The following is a 26,017-nucleotide window of genomic DNA, read 5'->3' as shown; positions in this document are numbered from 1 at the left end:
CCCCGCTGGTAAAACTGGGCTAATGACAGCGGGGGAACCGGCGGGGCCAGGGTGGGTGCTGGGGTAATTAGAGCTCTGCCTGGCGCTGGGAGATCCTGAGATGAAAGGGGCTCTGGCGTCACTGGGTTGGTTTTATGTCCATGAATGCAGGTGTGTGTGTGCGCGTGTGTGCATGAGCAGTGGGGCTAACAGGAAGGAGACCTCTCCTTTGGGGAAGGGGATCCTTTTTGTTGTTGTTGTTGTTGTTGTCGTCTTTTTAGGGCCGCACCCATGGCATATGGAGGCTAAGGATTGAACCGGCACTGTAGCCTCTGGCCTACACCACAGCCGCAACAACCTGAGATCAGAGCTGCGTCTGCGACCTACACCACAGCTCACGGAAAGGCTGGATCCTTCACCCACTGAGCGAGGCCAGGGATGGAACTTGCATCCTCATGGATGATAGATTCGTTTCCGCTGAGCCATCAGGGGAACTCCAGGGGATTCGTTTTTATGCAGCCCACCCTCCTCTTTAAATGGGCCCTGGATATTTGGATGTGGGTGGGGCAAATGTGGGAGGAAAATGTGAAGCTGAGAGTTGAGGGGGCAGGGCAAGCCTTGCCCCGTCCCCAGCTCAGCAAGAGGACCAGATTGTTGAGGAAATGACTAGTGTCAGTGAATAGAAAAAGCCTATATTGGGGTGACATTTTTGAAAGAGAAGGCAGCGGATCAGGTAATGATGTTAGAAATGAGAGCGCAAGGGGGGGTAGCGGAGAAGCAAACCTCCAAAAGGATTTAAAAAAAATAGGATGATGCACGTTAAAAGGACCTTAAGGTTTAAGGTTGCACCGTCCTCAAACTTTCAGGTTGAGGAAGCTTTGCCACCTCAGAGAGGTGGTGATTTGTTCAAGGTCACACAGTGAGTTACTGGCAGACAAGGGACCCAGACTCAGAAACTAACTCTAAACCTCCTGGGGTTTGGTATTCAGACTGTCTCCTCGCCTTCTAAGGTGCAGGCGGCTCGAGGATACCCCCTTCTCCATCCCCGTGGTGCAACCCCCCCCCCACCCCAAACCTCCAGTTCTTCCAGCAAGCAAAGGCTATTTTTTAAATGACATCTCTTCCAAAATATGTCACCAAGCGCCACTCCTGCCGGAGTCGCCTGGAGTGGGGCGGGCGAGTTGCAGGCGGGGCGGGGGCAGAGGCAGCCGAGGGGTGGCCGGGCGGCTGGCCCGGGTCCCGGGGCGCGGCGGGGGGCGGGGGGCGGTGGCCGGCGGCGGCGAGGCGGCCTGCAGGGAGCAGCCGCGAGCTGGCCGGGCGCGCCGAGCTCGAGCCCCAGCCAGAGCGGGGCGGGGGAGGGAGGAGCCAAGAGCGGCCGCCGCCTCTGCCGGAGGAGCCGCGGGGCCGCCACACTCGCCCCCCGCCCCCCCCGCGCTCACTCGCACTCACACCCGGGCGCAGGAGGCGGGCGGCCCGGGCCCCACCGGCCCCCCATGGACGCCCCCGGCACGGGGCGCTGAGACCCCCGCGTCGCTGCCCAGCCCGGTCCAGCGCGCCACGCCGAGGTAAGGGGGAGGGAGCGAGGGGGCATTAATATGCAAATGCCTCGCGATTGATTATGCAAAGCCGCGGGGCTCTCTGGCCAGCTCCCAGGCGGGCCGGGGGCGCCCAGGGGGTACCGGCCGCCAGCCTCAGCCTTCCCGGGCGCCCCTGTGACCCTGTCACCGGCCGGGAGCTTGCAACTTACGCCCTGGGGAAGGGAGGTGTTGCTGGGAGGTCGGTGGGCCCTGGGGTACGCCGGCGGAGATGGCGTCCGGGCCTCCCCCTCGAGGGCCCGCCCGGCCTCTGTCCCGCCCGTCCGCTGCGCATTCCCGGGCCGGGCCCCGCTGCCGGCCGCCGGAGCTCCCCCGCCCGCCGCGCCGCGCCGCGGTTTGTTTACGGTGCGCCGGAGGCCTGCCCCCCCAGCTCCCACCCCTAGCCTCCCAGGCCGAGGCCGAGTGGCCTTTGCAAAGCTGCCTCCAGCTGCGGAGGGCGGTGGGAGTGCCGTGGAGGGGGGGGTGGGCTTGCAGGGGCCCCGGGAGAAGGAAGTCCCCCCCCCACTTCACCCGCCTCCCCTATTGAATATGGCTCTCTGGTTGCAACACTCCTAATTGCAAAAACGCGGCTGGGGGTGGGTGTGGGTGTAGCGGGGGGGTGTGTTGGGGGGCGCTGTATCTGAGGGTCCCTCGACGATTAGGAGAGTTACAAGCTAGGGTGGTTGGGGAAGAGTGGGAGCAGTGGACCTGTGTTGTGTGTGCCACCCCTTGTTTCCCTCCCCTTGCAACGTGTCTCTGGTGCCCCTTCTCTGCCTGGGGCGCTGGCTTGTCCGGGTGTGAAAGAAGAGCCTGGGAAGAGTGGGGGATTATTAGGGCAATGGAGAGGGCCACATGTTTCCAGGAGGTTGCAGAAGGAAAGCCAGTGGGATGGCAGCCCACCCCTCAGTGCTGGCTCTGGCCCCAGGAGGGGGAAGGGATGAAGGGGGCTGTTGTCCAAGATGAGGGGGGAAGCACATGTGGCATGCAGCCACAGAGATATGTTCACACGGGACCGCCACATGTACACCCAGGGACACCTAGGCAGACTCAAGGACAGGAGCTGCTGGACACACCCACATGGGGACAAGGCAAGAGGCAGGTTGCCGCTGCACAGGGGAGCTCCGAGGGGTGGGACACACCCACAGGAGACCGAGAGCAGGGAGACCGACCCATGCACATACCCACGCACGGGGTCACACGGAGATGCTGTCACGCAAGGGGGCAAGGAGGCATTGTCGTTGTCACCCACACAGAAAAAGTCACTATTGCACGCATGCATGAACACAGAGCAATTGCACACAGCCTCACATTACAAAAGACCCTGTCACTCACAGGCACACACGTGCTCGCATGAGCCCAGTCACACAGGCATCATCGCCTTGCCGTGACAGTCGCTGTCACTCAGTCAAACGCAAACGCAGTTACACATCAACACACGTACACACAACTCAGCAACAAGTCTTTGCCTGGACTCTTCCTGGGGAATCTCTGAGGTTCTGTATACAGCAGAACCCCTGCTCCCAGGAAAATTAAATTTGCCTGGGTGAAAAGACTCTTCCATAATGGTGTAAGGCATGCGTTCACGATAACGTTCTCCCTGTCTCTCATTTGTCATCCCACTCCATGCGATGATGAGCTCCTTGAGACCTGGGAGAAGCTCTGGAAGAGCTCTGGAACCCACCCAGAGCCGAGCACAGGAAGTGCTCTGTAAACACTTGTTAATTGATTGACTGTGGGAACTGCAGACACAGGTGCATTCATTTGCGCACAGTCCCAAGGACTCAGGTGCAGCAGGATTCCAGATCTGCAGCCCCGGATGCACCCACTGCAACTGTGCAGTCAGGCACACCCCTGGATGCATGCATAGGCGTAGACTTTTCCCCTCAAGCTTCCTCCTGTCTTCTTTTTTTTTTCCAAGGCTCTTTTTTCTTGTGAGGGACTGAGAAATTTGAGCAGAGAGTGTAGGGGGTAGGGGGGTTCTAGAGGGCCGAGTCCTGGGCCTGCAGCAGTGTCCGGCGACTTGGCAGCTGGGATGATCCTGACTGCCGAGGGGAGGGGGGTCTTGGGGAGACCTGACTCCGGGGAAGCAGTCCCTGTCCCCACCCCAGGAGCACAGAGGGCACCTAGCAGCCACCTGTCATTGTCTGAGCCCTCCCTGGGGATGCTCACTTGCCTCTAGCTGAGTTCCCGCCTCTCACCGTTGAGTCTGGCCCCCTTTCCCACCGCTGCCCTCCTGTCTAAACTTGGAAGCCTCCCTTAGGAGGCTGTATGCTGGTGAGTGTCTGGGTGACTGATGTGTATTTTTGACCTGGAATTTCTCTCCAACGCCGACTCTCTGTGGCCCTGTCGCACCGTATCTCTTCTCCCTCTCCTTGTTTCAGTCAGAAACTCTCACCCGGGTCCCTACCCCCGCCGCCGCAAAGGAGCCCCTTTCTGGTCTCCGTTTCTGCCCCAGCCTCCTCTCTCCGAGCTGGGAACTGGCAGTGATGTTCTTCATTCTTCTCCAGTTGTTAATACTCAGGCCCCGCCCCCTCGGCCGCCGCCTGTCCTGCCTCTGGGGTCAGCGAGAGGTTGGGGTGGGGGGCCGGAGGGGGGGGGGGCCTCGGCTGGCTGCTCAGGACATCCTGCGCTTCCTCAGTGCTGCAGCCACAGCTGCAGTGGCCAGCAAGTTTGGGGGGGGGCGGGCGGGAATGGGGGGGAGGGAAGGGGGTCAGCCCCTGCCCATGCTGACCTCTCAGGCGGGCAGGCTCAGCCAGGGGACCCCAGCTGGCTGGAAGGCCTGGGTGTGCAGGCTGAGTTAGCTAGCTCCCCGACAGGCCCAGCGAGGAGGCTCCCGCTATAGTGTGACCCGCTGGAAAAGAATGGCCCCCTTCGGCAGTGGCGGGAGTTGGCAGGACCCGGCTGAGCCAGTCAGTGGCAGGACTCACAATGGCCTTTCTCCACACCCCTGGCAGCTGAGACCCACCTCAGAGATGCCCAACAGCTGTGTCCGCTTTGCCCAGCCTCAGAGCCTGGTTCTGAGGGTACAGCTGCCCAGACTTTATGTGGGGCTGAGCGAGGGCCTCTCCCATGAGTGCTGACTCCAGGCTGGAGTGGCAGAAGGGGTGGCTCTTCCAGGGAGGGGATTCAAGTAGGGGACGCCGACCGTTTCTGGCCATGCAGCCCTCTCACTGTGGCCTCAGTGATGAATGAGGTGGCGGCACTGGCAGGGATTCTGCCACAGAAAATCCACGGCTGCTACAGAAAGGGAAACTGAGGCCAGGTCACAGGGCACACAGAGCTGGATGAAAGAACAAGGTATTTATTGTTCCTTTAGCAGGCGATGTTGCCGTAATGGTTAAAAGCAGGGATTTTTTTTTTTTTTTTTGAGCTAGACTGCCTAGGTTTGAATCCCAGCTCTGCCCCTTGCAGCTGTACAATCCTGGGCAAGTGATTTAACCTCTCCCTTGCCTTACCTCTGAACTGAAGATGGAAATGCCTACCTCATTCAGCTTTTGGAGGATACAAGGAGTCAGAGCACGTCACATGCTTTCAGAAGTGCCCGGTGCATACCAAGCATTGTATGTGTTAGCTGTCGCCATGAGGAAGTCTGTGGGTCTGGGGCCTCCCGGATGTCTGGGAGAAGCTTGGTGAAGAATTAGATCGCCGAGACATCGCAGGCGTGGGATGGGCTGAGGGGTGGGTAGCAGGTATCATTCCTGATCTCTAGCCTCGCCACCCTCGAAGTCACCTCTCTCTCCCCCATGGGTTTTGCAGCCTGGAGCCCCTCTGCCTCGCCCTCCTCTGACCCGCCCCGTTTTTGCTACTTCTCAAAAGGAGCCCTTGGCATCTCAGCCTGGGACACACCTCCCTAGTGAGGGGCAAAGGCATGAATGTTTGGGCATCACAGCATCTCTGTTGGGACAAGTCTGAGCACTGGGAGTCGGGGAAAGTGGGCTCCTCTCCACGACCCCTCTCCCTTCTTATGTGTAGAGTGTGGCTCCTTCCTCTCTCCTGGGGACCCAGCATCTCAGCTACCTACCACTGATCCCTCAACGAAAACCCACCTCTCCTCACACAGGAGGCATTAGTGTGGAGGTGGTGGTGCTGAATTAAGACAGTGTTGGGTGTGGCACCCGAGATCCAGGGTCTGGCCTGGGTTGCTTCTTTCCCTTCATGAGCCTGGTGTTAAGACTCCTCTCCACCCCCACCCCAAATCCCTTTATATACAGCTCCCTACCCCAGAACAATGAGGGCATGCCTCTGATGGGTCGCTGGGTGGGTCACTGGGGAGCCTCTGGAGAGGGGAGTCTAATCTCAACTAGTTTTCATGGCTGCAGAGGTGCCTGGGGGGCTTTTGTGCCTCTTGGGAAGGGAGGCAAGCTCGACCATGGTGGAAAGAGCACTGGCTGGGAGGTGGGAGGGTGGGTTTTGGCCCTTCTCTGGTTGCTGACTTTGGGCCTGGGTTTTTATAATCTGGAGAGGTTGGTGCCCACAGGCAGAGTGAGCGTTGATAACATAATTGGGAGGACGCCTGTGGTCACTCTGTGTTGCATCTTGGCACAGTGAGCAATGCCCATGGATGCCCCTTTCTTCCCAGGGCCTGGAACAGTCCGGGGTGGGGATACACATGCCCCTTGGAACCAGAGACCATTTTCAGTCTTTCACAGAGACATCTGGGGCTGGCGTGTGCTGGGGAGCATGTGGTTTTCAGGCCTATGGTGTTGCTTGGCCTCCTCCCTGGGGCACCAAGAGAGGGGTCAGAAGTTCTCTGGCTAGGAGTTCCCCCTGTGGCTCAGCGGAAACGAATCTGACTAGGAACCATGAGATTGCGGGTTCGATCCCTGGCCTCGCTCAGTGGGTTAAGGATCCGCCATCGCTGTGAGCTGTGGTATAGGTTGCAGATGCTGCTCGGATCCCACATTGGCTGTGGCGTAGGCCAGCAGCTACAGCTCTGATTTGACCCCTAGCCTGGGACCCTCCATATGACGTGGATGTGACCCTAAAAAGACAGAAAAAAGAAGACCTTCTCTGGGTAAAGGGTAGCAAGATGGAACGTATTGGCACTCAGAAAATGCTATCCTTGGAGTTCCCTGGTGGTTCAGCAGGTTAAGGATCTGCTGTTGTCACTGCAGCAGCTCCGGTCGCTGCTGTAGCACCAGGTCTGATCCTTGGCCTAGGAACTTCCACATGTCGAGGGTGTAGCCAAAAAAAAAAAAAAGAAAAGAAAAGAAAAGGAGAAAGAAAGCAAAGAAAATGCTACCCTTGCTCCTCTCCTTTGGAAGTGGGCACGCAATCTGGGCACCAGGGACTGGGGTTAAAGGTTCGGGCCAAAGGCACAGCCACACCCCCAGCAGTGGCAAAGAGCTGCCTGATTGGACCCAGCCCCCAGCCCTCTTCGTCCTCTCTTCCTCTCGTAAGGAAGAGATGAGCTCCTGGCTCCCAGAGCCTCAGCTGCCTGTTTCATTTTCTCTTTTATCCAGGCGTGTGGGCGAGGGAAGGGGAACGGGGACTGAGGCTTTGGTGGCTATTGGCGTTTTTTGTACACATCAGTGAGTGGGTGTGTTGTGTGCGCATCCATGTGTGCGTGTTTTGTGCATGTGTGGGCTGGGGAAGGCTCTGAATATCTGCTGGAATGGGGTACCCGGAGCCCGCGGCTCTGCGCATGCGGGGTGAGTGTGTGTGTCTGCACGTGTCCGTGTGTGTGCGGGAGACTGAGCTGCATTTACTTGCTCGCTCACACGCTCTCTCTCCCTCTCCCCCCTTCCCTCCCTCCCTCCCTCTCTCTCTCTCTCTCTCACACACACACACAGACACACACACACGCAATTTTCACTCTCTCTCTCCCCCCTCCTCCTCCCTCTCTCCCCATTCCCTCCCTCCCTTTCCCGGCTCTTCTCTCCCCGCTTCTCTATCACCCGCTCCGGCTCCCCCCTCCCCGTCTCTGCCGGTTCTGCCTGGGTGGGGGCTATCTCCCGCCTCTCTGGGTGCCTGGGAGAACATCTCTGCTTTGCTCTTCCCCTCCACCATTCCCTTCCCTTTGGGGCGGTGCTCCCCAGGGCTGGCAGACAACTTGTCTCTGCAGCTTCTTCCTTGGAAGAGGGGAGTGGGGACGGGAGGACCCCGAGCCCTGTGCCCACGATGCCATCTGCAGCGAGAGCCTTGGCCCCGTGACATTCATGCCTCCAGCCTTCAGCTGCCCCAGCTCCCAGCTCCGATTACCCGCTGGCTGCTGGGGGGGGAAGGGGGGGAGCCTGTGCCATGTCCAGCGGGTGGGGGGGTGCTCCAAGCTCTGCCTCCTTGGCTATTTGGACCCCCCTCCTCATTCCCGAGGGGAACTGGGGCCGGGGACACGAAGTTCTGCGGGTTGGCAGGGAAGGGGTTGAGCTCTTGAGCATGGATGGGGACACAGCCATGGTCACTAGGCATGGGGCATGGAGGTGAGCCCTAGGCTTGGGCACCCACCTTGACGCCTGACTGGAGCTGGCCTGGGGTGGGAAGAGGGACAGGAGAGCAGCAGGTGGGTGAGGTGGCGGTGGCGGGGGGGCGCTGCTGGGAAGCACAATCTTTGATGTTCATACTGGGCATCTGGCCCAAGTCAAGGCTGCTGTTTATGTCTTTCTGCTTCTGACCTGCAGGGGTGAGTTTCCTGTTATATTCTTTTGGGGGGAGAGGATCCTTTTGTTTAAGTAACCAGTCTTTCCCCTTATATTCTGTCCTCCACCCCCATCTCCCATTCTCTAGCCTCCAAGACCCCACAATGGCCAGGAGATCAGACTTCAGGGTCACTGCCCTTAAGCTCCAGAATCCCATCTCCTGGGGGCCCAGCGAGAGCCCACCGAAGAGTGCTGCTTCCCACCCCTACGCTCCCTCCCGCCTGCCAAGCTGGTGCCTGCGTCTGGGTACTCCTCTGCCATCTCACACCTGCCAAGTAGAACCTTCCTTCCCTTCTTCACTCCTCCACGCTCTCCTGGCACCAGGATAACAGCAAGTTGGGTGGGGCAGTCCCTGCTCAGCCCATACCTGAGAGTAGAACAACGGGGGATCTGGGAGAGGAGAAAGAGGCCCCGGCACTGGCAGACCTCAGCCCCTCCGTGTGGGGGCCTGCGTTGCTGCTGCTGCAGCCTCTACCCTCGCCAGACTCTCAGGGGCTGTGGGTGCTTGTGGCTGCCCATGGGAGCCCACGTTGGCACAGGCGGCTGCGTCTGCACACAGATGCCTGTGTTTGCCTGTGCATGCCCGTGCACGTGTGTTTGGGCTACAGGGGCCACCTGGGCCCCTTCACGTCACCCTTCTTGGCCCCCGTGGTGTGCACTCAGGGCATCGGGCATCGGTGCCAGATAATGGGGAGCAGGGGCGACATATCTTCCCCTACCCCAGCAGCAGGCCAAGGGGAAGGGGAGAGGGAGGTGTGAACCTCCCCACAGCACTATTAATAGCCCACATGCCAGGCCACCAAGAACCAGCTGTCACCGTGGAAACCATTTCTGCTCTCCCCTCCCCCCCAGCCTCCACGAGGTGGGATTTAGGCGGGGCATGAAGCAACCCCCACCCATCTTTCTTTGTTACCTTTCTCTCTTTGTCCCTCCTCCCCTTCCCTGTCCTCCTCTCTCCCTCACCCTTCTCTCCCTACCCCATCCCCCTGCCGCCTCTCTTCCTCTCCCTCCACGCCATTGTCGTCCGTGGCTCTCCCCCCATCCCCCCGCCCATCTCTTTGTTCTTGCCCCTCCACATCTTTCCTTCCTTCTTCCCCCATCATCCCTTTCACTCCTCTCCTCCTCCTCTTTCTCCCCTTTTCTCAGCCCCCCCCTTATGTGTGTGTCTTTCCCCTCCTTGGTTGGCAAGGAGGAGGGGTGGGCTTTCCTTAGAGCCTTAAGGACAAAGTTCAGGGGCCCCCGGAGAGGTGGGGCTGGAGCCGGGCGCTGTCACTCAGGAGAGTGGTGTGTGGAGAATTGGGGGCTAGATTCCGGGCGGGGGGGGGGATCAGGGGCAGAGAGTCCCCTCTGGGGGCGTCCCTGGGGTCGGCAGGACTGCGGAGTGGGCCAGTCCAGCAGCAGGGAACCTGGCACAGGGCCCGTGGATGCCGCAGTGGCCTCTTGTTTTTGTCCCCCCGTGGCAGAAGCACTTAAGCTTAATGAAATGCTTCCCCCTCCGTGGGCACCTTGCCCACACTGCCACCCGGCAGCTCTTATCTGACAAAGAAGGAGTGGGTGGCCAGGCCAGCCGACAGGTGGGTCTTGCCGTGCGGCTGTCCAGCCCAGGCTTCGAACCCCAGAGCTCCACCCCCTCTGCCTCCTTGGGGGCTGCGCCTCTTCCTCGGCAGGGAGATGTGCCAGGCGGGAGCTTGGGGACTTGAATAAGACTCCAGGAGGAGGGGAAAGAGGCCACCGGCCCTTCGGGATGGGTATCCCTGCCCCGCCCCCTTTTGCTGCTAACCTTCTGCCCACAGCTAACCCCGGCTCCGGCTCCGGGCTGTGTGCCTCCCCATGTACTGGGTCCTCTGCTCGCTCTGTCGCCTCAGAGGCCCAGGTATGTCCCCAGAGAGACGGCCAGGAGTCCCCAAGGGTTCCAGCCTCTTGGTCGGTGCCAGGCGTGGATGCCTTAAGTGGCGAGGGCAGCACCTTGCCCTTCTGCCCACTACCCACTACCAGGGGCTCATCGGAGCCTGGGTGGCACTGAGAGACATCAGGCACCTTTCAGCCCAGCACAGAGGTGGGGCAGAGTGGGAGCTGCCCCCCATCCCCACCCCCAGCAGGCACGTGCAAGCCCCTGGCAGCGCCCAGACACATTTGGAGTTAAGGCTGGGCCGGGGAGGGGGAAGGGAAAATAAACATGGTAGCTTAGGTTGGCACTGCCCCAGGTGTGCCCTGTAGCAACTGGCAGTGGCAGGAGGGAGGGGGGAGGGGGGTCCTCCAGAGCTCTGGCCTGGAGCAGGAGCTGCCCGGGCCCTGCGGGGGGCCGCTGGTGTTCCCTGCCTGGCCCAGGCCCGCCAGCCACTGCTGACACCCATTCCCCACAGCCTGGCCCACTTCGCCTGCCCCCAGGGCCCGCTCCGCAGGGCTGCCCCTCTCAGCATGCCCACTCCTGTGCCTGCCTCCTCCCCTCCCCGGGGGCGCTGGGGCCTCAGGCTGGCGAGTGGATTTTTCCAGCTTCTGTAAACAAGTGGTGGCAGCATGCCAGGTGGGCAGGAGACAGGCGGGGGCAGCACCGCAGCCAGGGTGTGCTAAGCACTGAGGCACAGCCTTGGGGCTGGGGGGAGACACCCAGACCTGAGGTGGGGAGAGAGAGAGACATTCAGATGCAGAAGGACCTGACCAAAGGCAGCCTCCCGGGGCAACGAAGAGCGAAGGGGAAACAGAGGCGACAGAAAATAGTCTTCTCTTGTCCAGCCCCACCCCCGTGACGGCCCCAGGGCCCCCCTACCCCTCACTGCTCTGGCCGAGAGCAGCCCGGCCCGGCCCCGGTGCCCAGGCCCTGGGCATCCCCACCCATTCTGTCTCCCCCACCTCCACCCCTCAGGGCTGGCTACGCCATTATAAATTTATAACAGGAATTTCTCCACAAGCCAAGAAAAACTTGACCTACTTTCTTGACGGCTCCCTGGGCTTAGGCTCCCCGCTCGCACACCCCCCCCCACCACCACCACCAGTGTCTCCTGTCCGGCCCCCAGTGCCTGGTCCTGGTCGGTGCGAGGATCAAAGGCAGAATGGACCTCGCTTCTGCACTCTTGCCGGGCTCCCCAGGCGGGGGGCTGGCCTGAGCGCAGAGGCCCTGTCCCGCTCCCGTTCCCGCCGGCCCTGCCCAATGGCCTGGCTTATCTCTCCTTTCCCCTCCCATCCTGGCTCCTTATCAGTTCCTGGGGGTGGGGCCTGGGGGGCCCCCCCGGGGCAAGGTCTCTGGGGAAGCAGCCACAGGAGGGAGGTTGTGTGTAGGGAGCTGTGCCTCTTGGCCCCTCTCACGTGCCCACACCTGCCTGGGTGGGCAGTCACCGAGCCTCAGGTGTGTAGCCTAGGGTCAGAGGTGCAAGCCTGGAGGGAATGGTTGGCCCAGGTGGGCGGTGCCCTGGACCCCAGCTGGCAGGACAAAGCTAGCATTGGCGGCAGGCTGCTTGCAAGCTGTGTGAACTTGAGTGAACGGGCAAGCTTTCCGAGGCTTCTTTTTCTCACCTGCGAAGTTCTGATGCCCACCTGGGTGGGCACATACTCTCTATTCCCTTAATGCCTGTTGGTTTCCTCTCGCCCTCCCTGCCCATCCCGGTGGGTGGCAGCTCAGCTAAACCAACTGGGAAGTCTGGTCCTCAGACTGAGAAGTGTGACTTGGGACCTTGTATGGGAAGCTCCTTGGGGGGCCGGGGTTGGAGAGGCCTAAGTCGGCCAGCAGCAGGGGAGGTCGGCTGGCTCCTCTTTTCAGCATCCCTCTCCATTGAGGCCCTCAGGTGGGCGCTCACACGTCCTTCACCAGGACCCCCCCATGCCTGGGCTGAATGAAAGCTGCTCATCTCTGGTCACTTCTTCTTCTTCTTCTTTTTTTTTAAGGGCCACAGTCTCAGCACATGGAGGTTCCCAGGCGAGGGGTCCAATCGGAGCTCCAGCTGCCGGCCTCCACCAGAGCCACAGCAACACGGGATCTGAGCCGCGTCTGCGACCTGCACCACAGCTCACGGCAACACCGGGTCCTTAACCCACTGAGTGAGGCCAGGGATCGAACCCGCCTCCTCATGGATCCCAGCCGGGATCGTTAACTGCTGAGCCACGGAGGGAACTCCATCTCTGGTCACTTCTTTCCCTGTGATACTAATGACACCTTGGCTGAGCGGTGGTAACAAGGGGTGATGTGTAATAGACGCGTACGAAGGGGCCAGGCCCTTGCTTGACTAGGAGGCTTGAGACGTGGTACGTGGATTACCTCATTCTTTCCCTCCATCCCTTTCCATGTCTGGGGATCAGGATGTGGATCTCCAGCCTTGCCTGCTGTCTGTCGAGCCGAAGGGCTCCCTGGTCCTCTCCCGATGCCTGCCCTCCCTCCATGCCTACCACCATCTCGTGATAAGCCCCAAGAGCCCAAAATGTTGGCGCCGAAGGAATCCTATTCACCTCCCCCCCCCACCACGGCGCCGCCTTATCCCTGCCTCTCTCCTCTCTCTGCAGGGACCTCCGGACAGCACAAGATTCCGAAGCTACTCCCCCAGCCCAGGACCCCCCCCACAGACTCAGCTTGCCCCCCAGCCCTACCACCTGCCACTCCCTGGCCCCCTTCTCACCGCCCGCCCCCCCCCCTTGGGGTGCAGGGCATGGTGTGAAAGGCCAAGTGCTGAGGCGGGCACCATGGGTGCTGTGCCCTAGGGCCTGGGTGGCGGGGGGTGGGTGGCCTGTGGGTGTGCCGGGGGGGCCAGTGTGCCCACCCCAGTCTCTTGGCGTGCTGGAGGGCATCCTGGATGGAATTGAAGTGAATGGAACAGAAGCCAAGCAAGGTGGAGTGTGGGTCAGACCCAGAGGAGAACAGGTAATGGGTCCGGCAACTAGGTGTCGTGCAGCAGTCGCTGGGCTGGGCCAGAGAGCGCTGAGCTTGGGCCTTTTAGCACCCCTGGGGGGATGGGCCTGAGGCCGGCAAGCCTGCTGCCTACCTTTGCCCAGGAGATGAGGTCATGTTCCCATGTGGCTGGGAATTAGGCACCTGGAGGGAGAGATGCCCGTTTTGAAAGGGGGAGGGCGTGCAGCACAGAGTAATTACAGGCAGCAGGCATGCGGCCCCTCCCTTGTCAGTGCTCGGAGTCTCCAATGCCCCCCAGCGTCCCCTCGGCCACCCTCACCTGAGCATGTGGAATCCAAACAGCCTGGCCATTTTCCTCCTCTCCCTCCCAGCCTCTTCACGTCTGACCACTAGTGTGAGGTCCAGAAGCCATGGTGCGTGTGACATGGCATTTCAGGGCACCATGCACCAGTAACTGTTGATCACAACTCACGCTTATATTTGGAACATATTGGGAGCCTCACAAGCTCTTCCTTGTTCATGGGCAAGGGCGGGCAATGCCATGGGGCTCCTCCCAGGAAGTGGAAGTGAATGCCAGCTCTGAAGATTTGCTCCCACGTGGAGGAAGCATCAGCCCTGCACACACAGCTGGGGATGGGTTCCCTATGATCCGCATTGCGCTTCGGGCGTCCAGAGGGTCTCTGCCTCTCCCATCGGTTCCAAGTGGCACAGAGCTCGGTCTCAGTTGGCGTGGTGCCTTGGGAGCTGGGTACAGCCTGTGCCTATGGCCAGGGAGAGGGTGGGGGAGGGGTGCTCTGGGGAGCAGTGTGGCCGTTGCCTAGGAGACCAGATCCTGAGCCAGGAGGCCGGAGGCCTGGCCAGGCAAAGCCCTGGGGCCCAAGATTGGGTCCCTGGAGGGGTGGAGGAAGTGGATGGGGCTGGCAGTTGGGTAGGGCAATGGGGGTATCCCCCCTCCCCAAGCCTCACCCCAGGGGGGCTCTGAAAAAAGATTTGGCCTGTCATCGTGAAGCTGTCACTTGCAGCCCCTGTTCCTTCCCGCCCACACTTCCATGGGTCTGGGAGGGTCGGCTCCTAATTCAGAGAAAGGCGGGAATGCTTAGTTCCTGTCCCCCAGGACTGCAGCCCCTCCCCGTCAGCCTCCCCTCCCCCATGTCCCCGCGCCACCTTGTGGCTGTCTCTGGGACTGCACCCAGAGGCTTTGCGTCTAGCTAATTGCTAAAGACCCGCAGCTCAACTGGGCTGGGGGAGGTCCCCTACACCCACCCCCCTCCGGAGGCAGGAGGGGGAGATGTGATTCTCCAACCGGTGTAGAAACCAGACAGGGTAATCCCCAGGGGATGTAGAGCACAGAGCTCTCTGTGACTGTGACCCTGGCCAAGGTCACTGTGTCAGTGTGCTGGGAGCTGCATCAGGCTGGGGAGTCGGGGGTAGGGCCCTGCAACATGCCACACACAGGGTGGGGGCGGGAGGTTATACAATCCGTGTGTGCATGTAGAAGGCTTATGTAACCTGTGTGTGCCAAGGTTATGTAACACGTATGTGGGGAGGCTGGCGACATATGTGTGCAGGGGCTGGGGGGTTGCTAACTCCTTATTTGGCGAGGCTTGGGGTCCTTGTCGCCGCTCTGACTCTAGCGCACAGTGGGGCCTGGGTTTACTGCTCTGTTAAATGGAGGCCGTGGACAGAGTGGCCGTGGAAGTCCCCTCCTTTTCCCATATTATACTTGGTTTAGGTTCTAGTGGGCCACTGTGGCTGTGACCTGAAAATCAAGCGACATGTTCACTGGCGGGGGGAGGGGCATGGTATTATTAGGTGCCTGTCCGGAGGGTTGTGTAACACGTGGGCATACCCTAGAGGTCATATAACACATTTGAGAAAGCCCTGAAAGTCGCATAGATAGAGATGGTAGAGCCTGCTGCTTATTTAACTGTGCTTGGGTTTAAACGGCAGGCGGCGTAGCTCTTCGTATGCGCTAGTCTTACGTTGCAGATGTACATGTGTATTCGAAAGCTTGCATCGCTTTAAGCCCGTCCTGAAGATTCTTTCTGCTTGTGTGTCATGTACTGAAAGCTTAAGTAGGTGGCTATCTTAGAGACGATGGGCGCCGAAGGTCCTGTAGCGTGTGCTCATGTGTGTATATAGGTGGGGGCCCTAGATCATGCTTGTGCCCCAGCCGAGCCCCTTATCTCTCACCCAAAGCTTCTAGATAGCCAGACCTTTTCCAGTTTTGTCAGCTGACCTGGGGGTGGGAGGTAGAACGAGGACCCGAGCTGGAGGGAGTCGGGCCTGGGGGAAGACCTCAGCCTGTTGAATGAGAAGGGGGCTGCCCAAGGACTGCTCTCTGATTCTGCCCACTTTGCCCCCATCCAGTGCCAGGTCACCAGATGGAAAGCGAAAAAGAAAGAACGGCCAATGTTCCCTGAAAACCAGCATGTCAGGTGAGCCTGGCTGCGTGTGCTCTTCCTCCCTACCCTGAACCCCAGCAAACCAGGCCAGGGCTCTTCCGGGGCCTGGGCGTGCACCCGCAGTTCCTGTGTCCCGTGGGAAGAGCCTCTGAGAGAGCTTGGGAAGGATGTGTCTGGGATGAGAGGGGTGATGCGAGGCGCGCCTCGCCCTCTGAGGATGGGTTTGGTCAGGAAGGACCTCTTCCCTTCTCACGTAACCCCCTTGCCTGAGGTCCCTGAGGCCAGCCGCTGCTGGCGGGGGCTGCTCCTTCTCCCATATCCCCTGCCCCTTGGATGCAGCAAGAGAAAAGCCCTAACTGGGCAGTCGGAAGAACTGGGATTCTGGTTATCTTTAGGGAAGGGGATGGACGAGATGACCTCTCGTGTGTCTCCAGGATTCTACCTGGAGGCCAAGAACCCATCAGGGAAGCTGGGCCAGGGGATGGGCCAGGAAGGAAAAGCTGGGGGATGGAGAAAGCGTAGGAGCCTCTTTGCTGGGGCCCAAGCCATGCCTGCCTGCCTGCCTCCCTTCCTCCCTCCCAGGGTATATCCCTAGTTACCTGGACAAAGACGAGCAGTGTGTCGTGTGTGGGGACAAGGCAACCGGTTATCACTACCGCTGCATCACTTGTGAGGGCTGCAAGGTATGGACCAGCCAGCTCCTGCCCCTCCCCCACCACCTGAGCCCCCCCCCCCCCATCTCGTTCCCTTTCAGTCCCTCAGCACCTGGCACCAGAGACAGCTCTATAAACATGTAACCTAAAGCCTACCTGTTAGAGCATCATTCCTCTTCTCTTATTCATTCATTCATTCCTTCATTCATCCATTGACCATCCCTGCTCTGTTACTCATGGGTAAGATGCCTAATCTCTTTGCGCCTCAGTTTCTGCATCTGTGAAATGGGGTTCATCATACTACCTACCTCACAGAGCTGTTGGGAGAATTAAATGAGATCGCGCACGTAGAGTATTTAAAACAGTGCCAAGCACATAGGAAGCACTCAATCAATGTCAGCTTTCATTCACCCACCCCATGTGTGAGTGTGAGAAGAGTCATGTATGCCCTGCCCTCAGACTGCTCACAGCCTGCCAGAGAGAGACGGACATCCGTTGAAAGCCACATCAGTGTTTTACAAAATGTAGTTCCTGGACCACCTGCGGCACCTGTTCGTTGTAGATCCCCAGGCCTCATGCCAGCCCCATTCAGTCAGAACCTTTTGTGGTGGAGCCCAGGAATCTGCCTTGGAACAGGCTCCCAGTTGCTTCTGCTGATCCTGAAAGGGTGAAAACCAGTGCTGAGGCTGGGGGGTGGGGGGCGTGATGGAGCCCAGAAGAGAGGATGGCAGAGTCTCCCTGGGCAGAGAGGTCAAGGGCATAGACCTTGGGTGGACAAGGTCACAGACTATGGAGCTCTCTTTGGACATTTCAACCCGCGTGATTTTTCTAGGAGCCTTACCTCCTGAAAATGTGAGGCCTTTCAAGAAGCAAAAAGATTTCAGACTATGGAGTTCCTGTCGTGGCTCAGTGGCTAACGAATCTGACTAGGAACCATGAGGCTGCGGGTTCGATCCCTGGCCTCGCTCAGTGGGTTGGGGATCTGGCGTTGCCTTGAGCTGTGGTGTAGGCTGTACATGCGGCTCGGATCCCGTGTTGCTGTGGCTCTGGCGAAGGCCGGTGGCTACAGTTCTGATTAGACCCCTAGCTGGGGAACCTCCATATGCCACGGGTGCAGCCCTAGAAAAAGACAGACAAAAAAAAAAAAATTCAGACTATGTTAAGGCTTCAGGTTCCTTTCTTTCCAGGTGTCAGTCAAAGCAAGCCCACCAGGGGCATAGCATCCTTTAGCAGTGTTCCTGGAAGCAGTGCCGACTGTGTCACATAGAACAAGGAGCCTCCCCCTCAATTGCCTGGGCCTCCCTCTTAGATGTTCTAGGTCTAGAGTGAGGCCCAGGGATCTGTATTTTTGGTGGGTACCCTTGGTGATTTTCATTGCACCCCAACCCCAAGAGCCCAGACCTCATGTCTCATGCTGGCTCATTCTGGTCCCATTCTGGCTCTGCTGCCCATTTAGCCATATGACTTTGGGCAAATTGCTTAATCTCTCTAAGCTTCAGTTTCTTAGTTGGAAAATGGTGATAATAACAGCTCCTCCCTCATGGAGCTGAGCATTACATATGATACCTGCAAGAAAAGGCTTGTAGGTACCTGGCCTGTAGTAAGTATTCAGCAGATGTCAGCCGTCTTGATTCTTGAGGTTTTTCCTTTAAAGCAAAGACTAAACCCTATGTGTAAAATTGAAAATGTTTTGAATGCTGGTAGAGTTCACACCCCATGTCTTTTCCTGACTTTTTAACACCCCCCCCACACACACACACACACTTTTCATGAATTCAGCCTGCCTGGGCAACAGGCAGCACGTGTGAGAATGTTTTGGGGACCAGCGTTGTTTTTAGAGTCGTTTAGCAAGACGCAAAATCAGGTATTAAGTGGACATCCACAGCTGCTCTTCCTTCAGGCCTCGTAGCACCTGCCACCATCCCAGGGTCAAATCTCCTCATTGTGGTCACCATCCATACCTCTGCCACCACCACGACCCATGCACTCCTCCCCCTCAGCGGCTGGGGGTGCTGAGGGTGTATTTCTAAGTCCTGGCAGAGCCCAGCGATCCTGGGCGTTGCCGCATCAAGAGGCTGCCAGGTACCCCCACTAATCCCCCAACACCCCCCCCCACCCCCAGAGAACTGCATGGTTCATTGAGGAAGAGGGGATCGTGATTACAGCATGCTCCTTCTCCCCCCACCCCAGGGCTTCTTTCGCCGCACAATCCAGAAGAATCTCCATCCCACCTACTCATGCAAGTATGACAGCTGCTGTGTCATTGACAAGATCACCCGCAATCAGTGCCAGCTGTGCCGCTTCAAGAAGTGCATCGCTGTGGGCATGGCCATGGACTGTAAGGGGACTGGTGGGGGGGGGAACCGGGCTAGGTGGCTGCGGGTGGGGGTGCGTTCAGATACAGCAGCTCCCTTTCCAGGGTCCCCACAGGGCAGAGTGACGATCCAGGTCAGGCTGATGGTAGAATGAAAGCTCAGAATCTTGGTGCCTGCTGTCCTTGACCCCAAAGAAAAGGAAGCAGGATTCCTCTCTGAGCCCTGTGCACAGACCCCTGTGCCTACCTGCCTTGCGCCATCCCAGGGCTTTAGAGAGCTTTAGCTAGAAACAAGGCCTGCGTACCATACCCTAGCACCGTGCCTCTGACTATGAGAGAAAGCACCCCACTTCCAGGTGAGAGAGGGCATCTTTCATTGGCTAGGGGTCAGATGGCAGAGTCTTCTAGTAACGATATCCTTAGAACCCTTTTGTGTGTGTGTGTGGGTTTGTCTTTTTAGGGCCACGCCCACAGCATAGGGAGGTTCCCAGGCTAGGGGTCGAATCAGAGCTGTAGTTGCTGGCCTACCCCACAGCCACAGCAGCTCGGAATCCGAGCCTCATCTGCGACCTACACCTCAGCTCCTGGCAATGCCAGATCCTTAACCCATTGAGCAAGGCCAGGGATCGAACCTGCATCCTCACGGATGCTAGTCAGATTCGCTTCTCCTGAGCCACGACAGGGAACTCCTGCAACTATATACCCTTTAGACCAGAATGTGATACTCCCCTGGATCAGCCCAAGGTGAAGTGCATGTGGTCCCAGTGATTGTCGTGACCCAGGTGGCCCCACCCGACTGCTAGGTGATCTGGGTGGCCACCTAACCTCTCTTGGCCCCTGCGTTTCTCCAGCCTGTGCACCCGGGAAGCATAGTGTCTGAGCGGGTGACGGAGAGTGCCGTGCGAAGGGCATCGCGTCTGTCTGTTGTTGACAGTGGTTCTAGATGATTCGAAGCGGGTGGCCAAGCGCAAGCTGATTGAGCAGAACCGGGAGCGGCGCAGGAAGGAGGAGATGATCCGATCACTGCAGCAGCGACCGGAGCCCACTCCGGAAGAGTGGGACCTGATCCACGTTGCCACGGAGGCCCATCGCAGCACAAACGCCCAGGGCAGCCACTGGAAGCAGAGGAGGAAATTCCTGGTAAGGAGAGAGGGGGCTCCGGGAGATGAGAGTCTCCATGACCTGGCACTTCTGATTCGTGCACCTGTGTGTGTGTCACTGCCATCGGAGTCCTGCCTAGTCCCTCTGCTTGGGAGCTCCACGCAGGCAGGGCCTTGCCACCCTCGTGGAATTTCCAATGAGTGGGGGTGATCCCTCCTCTTCTTCCTGTCCCCGTAACTGAGAAGGGGGGTGGGGTGGGGACACAGTCACGTGACAGTGTTTGGGGACACCTGCTGGGTAGCAGGCATTGTTTTAGGCTCTGACAAAACTGAGCACCAAGTGAATGGTCGGCTTGGGAGGAAATGGACATTGGGTTGTGTATGATAGAGGAAGGCAGAAGACCTGCTAGAGCATCTTGGCAGGTGGAATAGTGCGCTCTTAGGAGCAGGGCCCCAATACCAAGCACGCGTGTGTGTAACTGTTGAGCATCAGGCTGCCCGGGTTCAAATCCTGGGTCCACCACTTACCGGTCAGGAGACCTTGGGCTTCTTACTTAGCCACACTCTGTCTCAGTTTCCTCATCTGTGAAATGGTGATAAGTACGACATCATCCAGCCAATGGTGCTAAGTTGTGGTTGAGGATTAAATGAGATAATGTGTGTAAAACACATGGCCTAATGCCTGGCTACAGAGTCAGTCTTCAATCAGGATAGCGTCTATTACGATGACGTGACCTCTCCTGCTGTCGTGATCCGTGTTATTATGAGCCAACTTGGAGCTCTGGTGCTGGTCTCTTCTCTGCCCCGAGACCTCCCGAGGCCTGGGGCGCAGGAGGCCCCAGGTGCTGGTGGCCCCCTCTTCCCCAAGCTGCCTTGGAGCTCCCCCTGGTGGGCAGGGAACCTCAGTGAGAGGTTGAAAGGGGTCTGCCGCCCCAGCTGACCGCCCCCCGCCATCTCTCCCTCCAGCCGGATGACATTGGCCAGTCACCCATCGTCTCCATGCCGGACGGAGACAAGGTGGACCTAGAGGCCTTCAGTGAGTTTACCAAGATCATCACCCCGGCCATCACCCGCGTGGTGGACTTTGCCAAAAAACTGCCCATGTTCTCCGAGGTGAGTGGCCGATGGGAGAGGAGACATGGCACCACGCTGGAGGGACACCTCGGGCTGCTCCCCAGGTCACTCAGTCCCAGCTCGTGCTCATATGAGGAATTCCTGTAGGTCAACACACCCAACACACACACACACACGGGGTGGGCTGATCCCTGAAGAACCACCAAGCTCCCTGGGCCCAGCCTCCCCAGCCCTCCCTGCCCATCTGCCTCCATGTCTGCATGGCCAGCCTGACTGTAGGCAATCTGAAAGTTCTCTCTCTCTCTTTTTTTTTTTTTTTGGTCTTTTTAGGGCCTCACCCGTGGCATATGGAGGTTCCCAGGCTAGGGATTGAATCAGAACTGTACCTGCCAGCCTACGCCGCAGCTCTGGATCCTTAACCCACTGGATCCTTAACCCACTGAGCAAAACCAGGGATCGAACCCATGTCTTCATGGATACTAGTTGGATTCGTTGCTGCTGTGCCACAATGGGAACTCCAAGTGCTCCTCGTTTTAAAGAACAGTAACTCAGAGCTCCATCATGGCTCAGCGGTAACGAACCCGACTGGTATCCATGATGTTGTGGGTTCAATCCCCGGTCTCGCTCAGCAGGTTGGGGATCCGGCATTGCCATGAGCTGTGGTATAAGTCACAGACATGGATCAGATCCCACTTTGCTGTGGCTGTGGTGTAGGCTGGCAGCTGCAGCTCTGATTTGACCCCTAGCCTGGGAACTTCCATACGCCTCAGGGGTGGCCCTAAAAAGCAAAGAGGAAAAAAAAAAAAAAAAGCATAGTTATGAGGCTTAATGAATCAGGGCAGGTCCACAGCCCAGCACAAGGGTAGCAGTTCCGAGGACGTATGAACGACTGGTAGAGGCCCTGCAGCTCCCCGGGAGGCGGGGCGGGCTCCCGCAGGGGACGCCGATGGGGAGGGATGTGCTGAGTGTCCCTGTGACTCTGCAGCTGCCTTGCGAAGACCAGATCATCCTCCTGAAGGGGTGCTGCATGGAGATCATGTCCCTGCGGGCGGCTGTCCGCTATGACCCCGAGAGCGACACACTGACGCTGAGCGGGGAGATGGCCGTCAAGCGGGAGCAGCTCAAGAATGGCGGCCTGGGCGTCGTCTCCGACGCCATCTTTGAACTGGGCAAGTCACTCTCTGCCTTTAACCTGGATGACACGGAAGTGGCTCTGCTGCAGGCTGTGCTGCTAATGTCAACAGGTACCCATGGCTTGGCTGGGAGGGCTCAGAAGCTTCCAGGGGCCCAGAGCTTGGCTGGGCCCTGGGCCTGTCACTGTCCTTAACCCCAGTCTCTCTGCTCATTGGCTTCTCTGCTCGGAAAGCCCACCTCTTCCTCCCCCAGGCTTACCTCTGTCACCTAGGTAACATCTCCATCACTGAGCCCTGCCCCCTGTTCTGTCACCCATCCCCCCTCCGTTCTGATGTCTAGGCCCATCTCTTGCCTCCCCATCCCTCCTCTGCTACTATCCTGGCTTCACTCCATTTTTTTCTCTCTCTGCCATTCTACTGTCTCCCACAGTCCCCTTTGTTCCCTAGCCCCCACTCTCTTCCCATTCTCCTTCTATCCCCCATCACTCCTCTGTTCCTGACCTCTGCCCTCTGTGCCCCCTCCTTGCCCCTGACCCCCTCTGTACTCCTTCTCCCACCCCAGTTCTCTGCGCCCTAGTCCTGCCCTGTCTCCAAGTCCCCTCTCTTCCCAGGCCCACCTCCCATCCCTCTGTCCTCGCTACCTGACCCCCCCACCCCCCGGTCCCCTCCACCCCCCCAGCCCCCCCTCCACCTCCGAGTTCCCTCCTCCCCCCAGCACCCCCCACCCCCAGTCCCCCCCACCTCCCAGCACCCTTCCATCCCCCAGTCCCCCCTGCCTCCCAGTCCCCTTCACCCCCCCAGCGCCCTCCACCCCCAGTCCCCCCCCACCTCCCAGTTCCCTCCACCCCCCAGCACCCCTACACTTGCCCCAGACCTCGAGTCTCTCCCGTCCCCCCAGCCTCTCCGCCCCTGCCTCCCTTGGCGCCCACTCACCCGCGTGCCCCTCCTTCCCCGCAGACCGCTCGGGCCTGCTGTGCGTGGACAAGATCGAGAAGAGTCAGGAGGCGTACCTGCTGGCGTTCGAGCACTACGTCAACCACCGCAAACACAACATTCCGCACTTCTGGCCCAAGCTGCTGATGAAGGTGACTGACCTCCGCATGATCGGGGCCTGCCACGCCAGCCGCTTCCTCCACATGAAAGTCGAGTGCCCCACCGAACTCTTCCCCCCACTCTTCCTCGAGGTCTTTGAGGATCAGGAAGTCTAAAGCCTCAGGCGGCCAGAGGGTGTGCGGAGCTGGTGGGGAGGAGCCTGGAGAGAAGGGGCGGAGCCGGGGGCTGAGGGAGACCCCCACCCCTCTTCTCTCCTTCCTCTGGTCCTCGAATAGATTCCGCTCCCACACACACCCCCGCACTGCCCCGTCCCTCCTCAGACCCTCCAGCCCTGGGACAGGGCAAACCAATGAACTTGCTATGACAAGGACAGTGTGGGAGGCGGGGGGACCGTGTCCTGCAGTGCCCGGGACCCCCGTCCTCTAAGAAGGTAGGAGAAGGGAGGGAGAGCTCAGAGGGGACGAGCCATCTTGACCGTAGGGGATGGAGGACCGTGGCGGGGGAGATGCCCTCAACGCACCCCCTACACACACACACATACACACACACGAGAGAGAGCCCCCCGCCCAGTTTCTTGGCCGAGGTTCCCCTCCAGGCTAAGGGCCTCTCGGCTTCCCTAGATGCCTGGGTGCAAGGAAGGGCTTGGCTTGGCTCCTCCCCTGGAGGTTAAAAATTACAGTCATTCTAACTGCACTTTGGAAACCAGGCAAGGGGAGAAGATAAATGAAGAAATACTAGACAGAGAAAAAAGAGAGAGCAAGCGACTGATAGAGAGAGAGATGATATTAAGTTATTAACTGAGGCTGGCCAGAGGGGACGACCCCCCCTCCCACCCCAAGCACTTTGAGAACTGCCCCTCCTCCCCCCAAATCAGAGAGAACTGCCCCCGCTCCAACACCAGGTCCCCAAGGGCAGGGCTGCCGATCAGAGCTGTGAGTTACTCCAACAGGGTCCTGGCCACCCCCACCCCCCTGCCTTGCCCCTCCCTCTGTGCCCCTTTGGCACCCCCCCCACCCCAGTACTCCCTCTGCTCTCTGCCACTCGTGCCCGCTGAGTTCCATCTACCTCTCACGCTGGATGCCAGCTGGCCCCTCACCAGCCTGCCCTGCTGCCCGCACAGCTCCCCTTTCAAGTGCCCAGCCCCAGGGGCCTCTCCCTGTGCCCCCCCCCAACCCCTTTCCGCACCTTGGCACCCACACAGGAAAAAGTGTGGCTCAGGCTCCCGCCCTCCTCACATCCTGCAGTATTAGCTACAATCCAGATGCTGCTGCACTGGGGGGCCAGGGAGGGTGTGCGCGAGCTTCTCCCAGAGCCTCCACCCCCTTAGGCCCCTGTTTCCATCTGTCTGCCGGGCTCTCTCTAACCCCTGCCCTCCTCTTCTCCCGCGCCCACTCCATGCACTAACCCAGACTCTGGGCGGGCAGGCACCGGAATGGGGTGCTCAGATAAATGGCACTTAGTCGAAGCCCCAGGGGAGGGGGCGGTTGGTGCTCCTCCTTTTTTCCTTTGAAGCTCTTTAGGCCAGCCGCCCCTGTGCCCCTGGGACCCCTCTCCCCTCCTCTCTTCTCTAATTCAGGGACTTTGGCTTGAGCCACCTCCCACCCTCCTGGTGAGGAGTGCTCTGTTGGTCTGCACTTGGGTGAGCTGCCCTCCTCCTCCTCCTCCCTTTGGCTGTCGCCCCCGCTCCGCAGGGGAGAGAGGGAGGGAGGAGGTAGCCCTCTGTAGGTGGGGGGGGAGGGAGGGAGGGAAGGGACAGAGCAGACCAGAGGGCCCTGGGCTCAGGGCTGCACGTCGGCAGGGATGGATGGGTGGACATAGATGCCCCCGGAAGCCATGGGGAATGGGGCAGGGGGCGGGGGGAGGGGTGCCAGGGCTTCCTGCGCTTTGCACTATTGGGGCAAAAATGTCTTAAGTAGTGGGGAACCTGCCACCCCACCTTGACCCTCAGCCTGCCACAGCCCCCTCCACACATGCATACACGTGCACATGTGTGTGCATACACACAAACACACACACACACACACACACACACACACACACGGGAAGGCAATGCTATGCTGCCCATCAGGGTGTGTTCTTCCCCCACTGTTCAGGTGTTGCGACAGAGGTGGAGGGCCTGGAAGAGCACCCGCTATCACCTGTGCATGTGCCTGCCCCGCCCCTCCTTGGGCTCGAGGGCTGCCCGTGCTGTCTTTGTCTGTCTCTATCCTCTCTCTCTCTCTCTCTCTCTCTCTCTCTCTCCTGGGGTACTGATTCCTGTATTACTCTAGTCCCAGATAAGCCCTCCTGTACCCTCCTTCCACCCCTTGGGGGCCCAGTGGAATTCCTGACCTGTCTGCTGTCTTCCCCCATCCCTGCATCCCCACCTCCGCCTCTCCCTTCCCAGTCTCAGCCATGCACATGGTGGAGAAAAGGCCCAGAAGAGTCTTGGCCTCTTAACAAGCGCTTGGGAATCCACCCCCCCCCTCCCCAGTCATATGAGCTGTGATTCCCCTACTCCGCCCCAGAACCCGACCCCTTCCCCCCCCACACCTCGGTGATGTGGGGGATGTGTGTGTGTGTGTGTGTGTGTGTGTGTGTGTGTGTGTGTGTTTCTCTGCGTGAATGTGTGAGCAAGTACACGTGGTGGGGGTGGAGCCGGGGGGGGGTACTCAGGAGCGTCACGCACCTGCTCTAGAGAGGCAGCCGTCCCAGTCCCTGCTTTGGAAGTGGGGGACAGGGCCCTCTCCTGGGGGCCATTGGTGCTAATGAGGGGGATGGCCTTGACGTGGGTGCTTAGCATGCCTCCCCAGTATTGGCCCGGGGCACTAGGGCAGGCAGAGTGGGGCAGCGGGTGCAGTATTGGCGGGGGGAGGGGCTGCCGGGACTAGGAGAAGGGGGGCCAGGCCAGGACAAAGGGGTGCCAGAGCCATGACCACTACCCCGCCCCCACCACCCGCCTCTCCATCTCAGTATTCCCCCTCCCATCACTCATAACACACATACCTCATCCAGCCTCCTCCCTGCTCAGACTTGGGGAGGGTGGGGGTGGAGGAGCCCCTACCCCTTCCCCTGGTGGCGGGTCTACAGGGCTGGGAGAGGGCAGGGCGTGTGACATAGACACCGTCCATAAGGGGGACAGTAATTCCTGCCTTGGGAACTCCTGGGCGGGAGGAGGGGGACACTTCCCTGGAGGCGCTACTGAATGTATGAGAAGCTGGTGCTGGGGCGGGGGGGAGAGGGGTTGTGGCCAGAAACAGGGAAGGAGGTAGGGCCCTTCCCCA

At 59.4% G+C, this 26,017-nt stretch overlaps 2 protein-coding genes across 2 annotated transcripts in view; one reads left to right on the top strand and one right to left on the bottom strand.

The window, feature by feature from the left end:
- The window catches only part of MED24 (mediator complex subunit 24), a 35,991-nt gene extending 34,145 nt beyond the window's left edge, over positions 1 to 1,846 (bottom strand). Inside the window, exon 1 of the mRNA XM_047757231.1 lies at positions 1,727 to 1,846. The gene's annotated coding sequence lies outside the window, so the exon portion shown is untranslated. The remainder of the gene's footprint in view (positions 1 to 1,726) is intronic.
- On the top strand, positions 1,356 to 24,449 carry THRA (thyroid hormone receptor alpha). Its single transcript, XM_047757238.1, has 9 exons — positions 1,356 to 1,544; positions 12,680 to 13,034; positions 15,393 to 15,460; positions 16,010 to 16,110; positions 18,271 to 18,418; positions 19,329 to 19,534; positions 20,461 to 20,607; positions 21,554 to 21,812; positions 22,659 to 24,449. Exons 2-9 carry the CDS (start codon positions 12,982 to 12,984, stop codon positions 22,907 to 22,909), a joined length of 1,233 nt encoding a protein of 410 aa, XP_047613194.1. The 5' UTR covers positions 1,356 to 1,544; positions 12,680 to 12,981; the 3' UTR covers positions 22,910 to 24,449.
- The last annotated feature ends 1,568 nt before the right edge of the window (positions 24,450 to 26,017 follow it).

The sequence above is a fragment of the Phacochoerus africanus genome, chromosome 14 (assembly GCF_016906955.1).
Source record: "Phacochoerus africanus isolate WHEZ1 chromosome 14, ROS_Pafr_v1, whole genome shotgun sequence".
Taxonomy (NCBI): Eukaryota; Metazoa; Chordata; class Mammalia; order Artiodactyla; family Suidae; genus Phacochoerus; species Phacochoerus africanus.
Note: the sequence above shows the minus strand (reverse complement) of the source record. Positions and strands in the feature narration are given on the sequence as shown.

Bases quoted from the DNA above. Each gene is read 5' to 3' on its own strand.
- THRA (XM_047757238.1), top strand. From the start codon at position 12,982: ATGGAACAGAAGCCAAGCAAGGTGGAGTGTGGGTCAGACCCAGAGGAG. The intron at 18,419-19,328 runs GTAAGGGGACTG...TGTTGTTGACAG, and splicing joins TGTGGGCATGGCCATGGACT to TGGTTCTAGATGATTCGAAG. The intron at 20,608-21,553 runs GTGAGTGGCCGA...GTGACTCTGCAG, and splicing joins AACTGCCCATGTTCTCCGAG to CTGCCTTGCGAAGACCAGAT.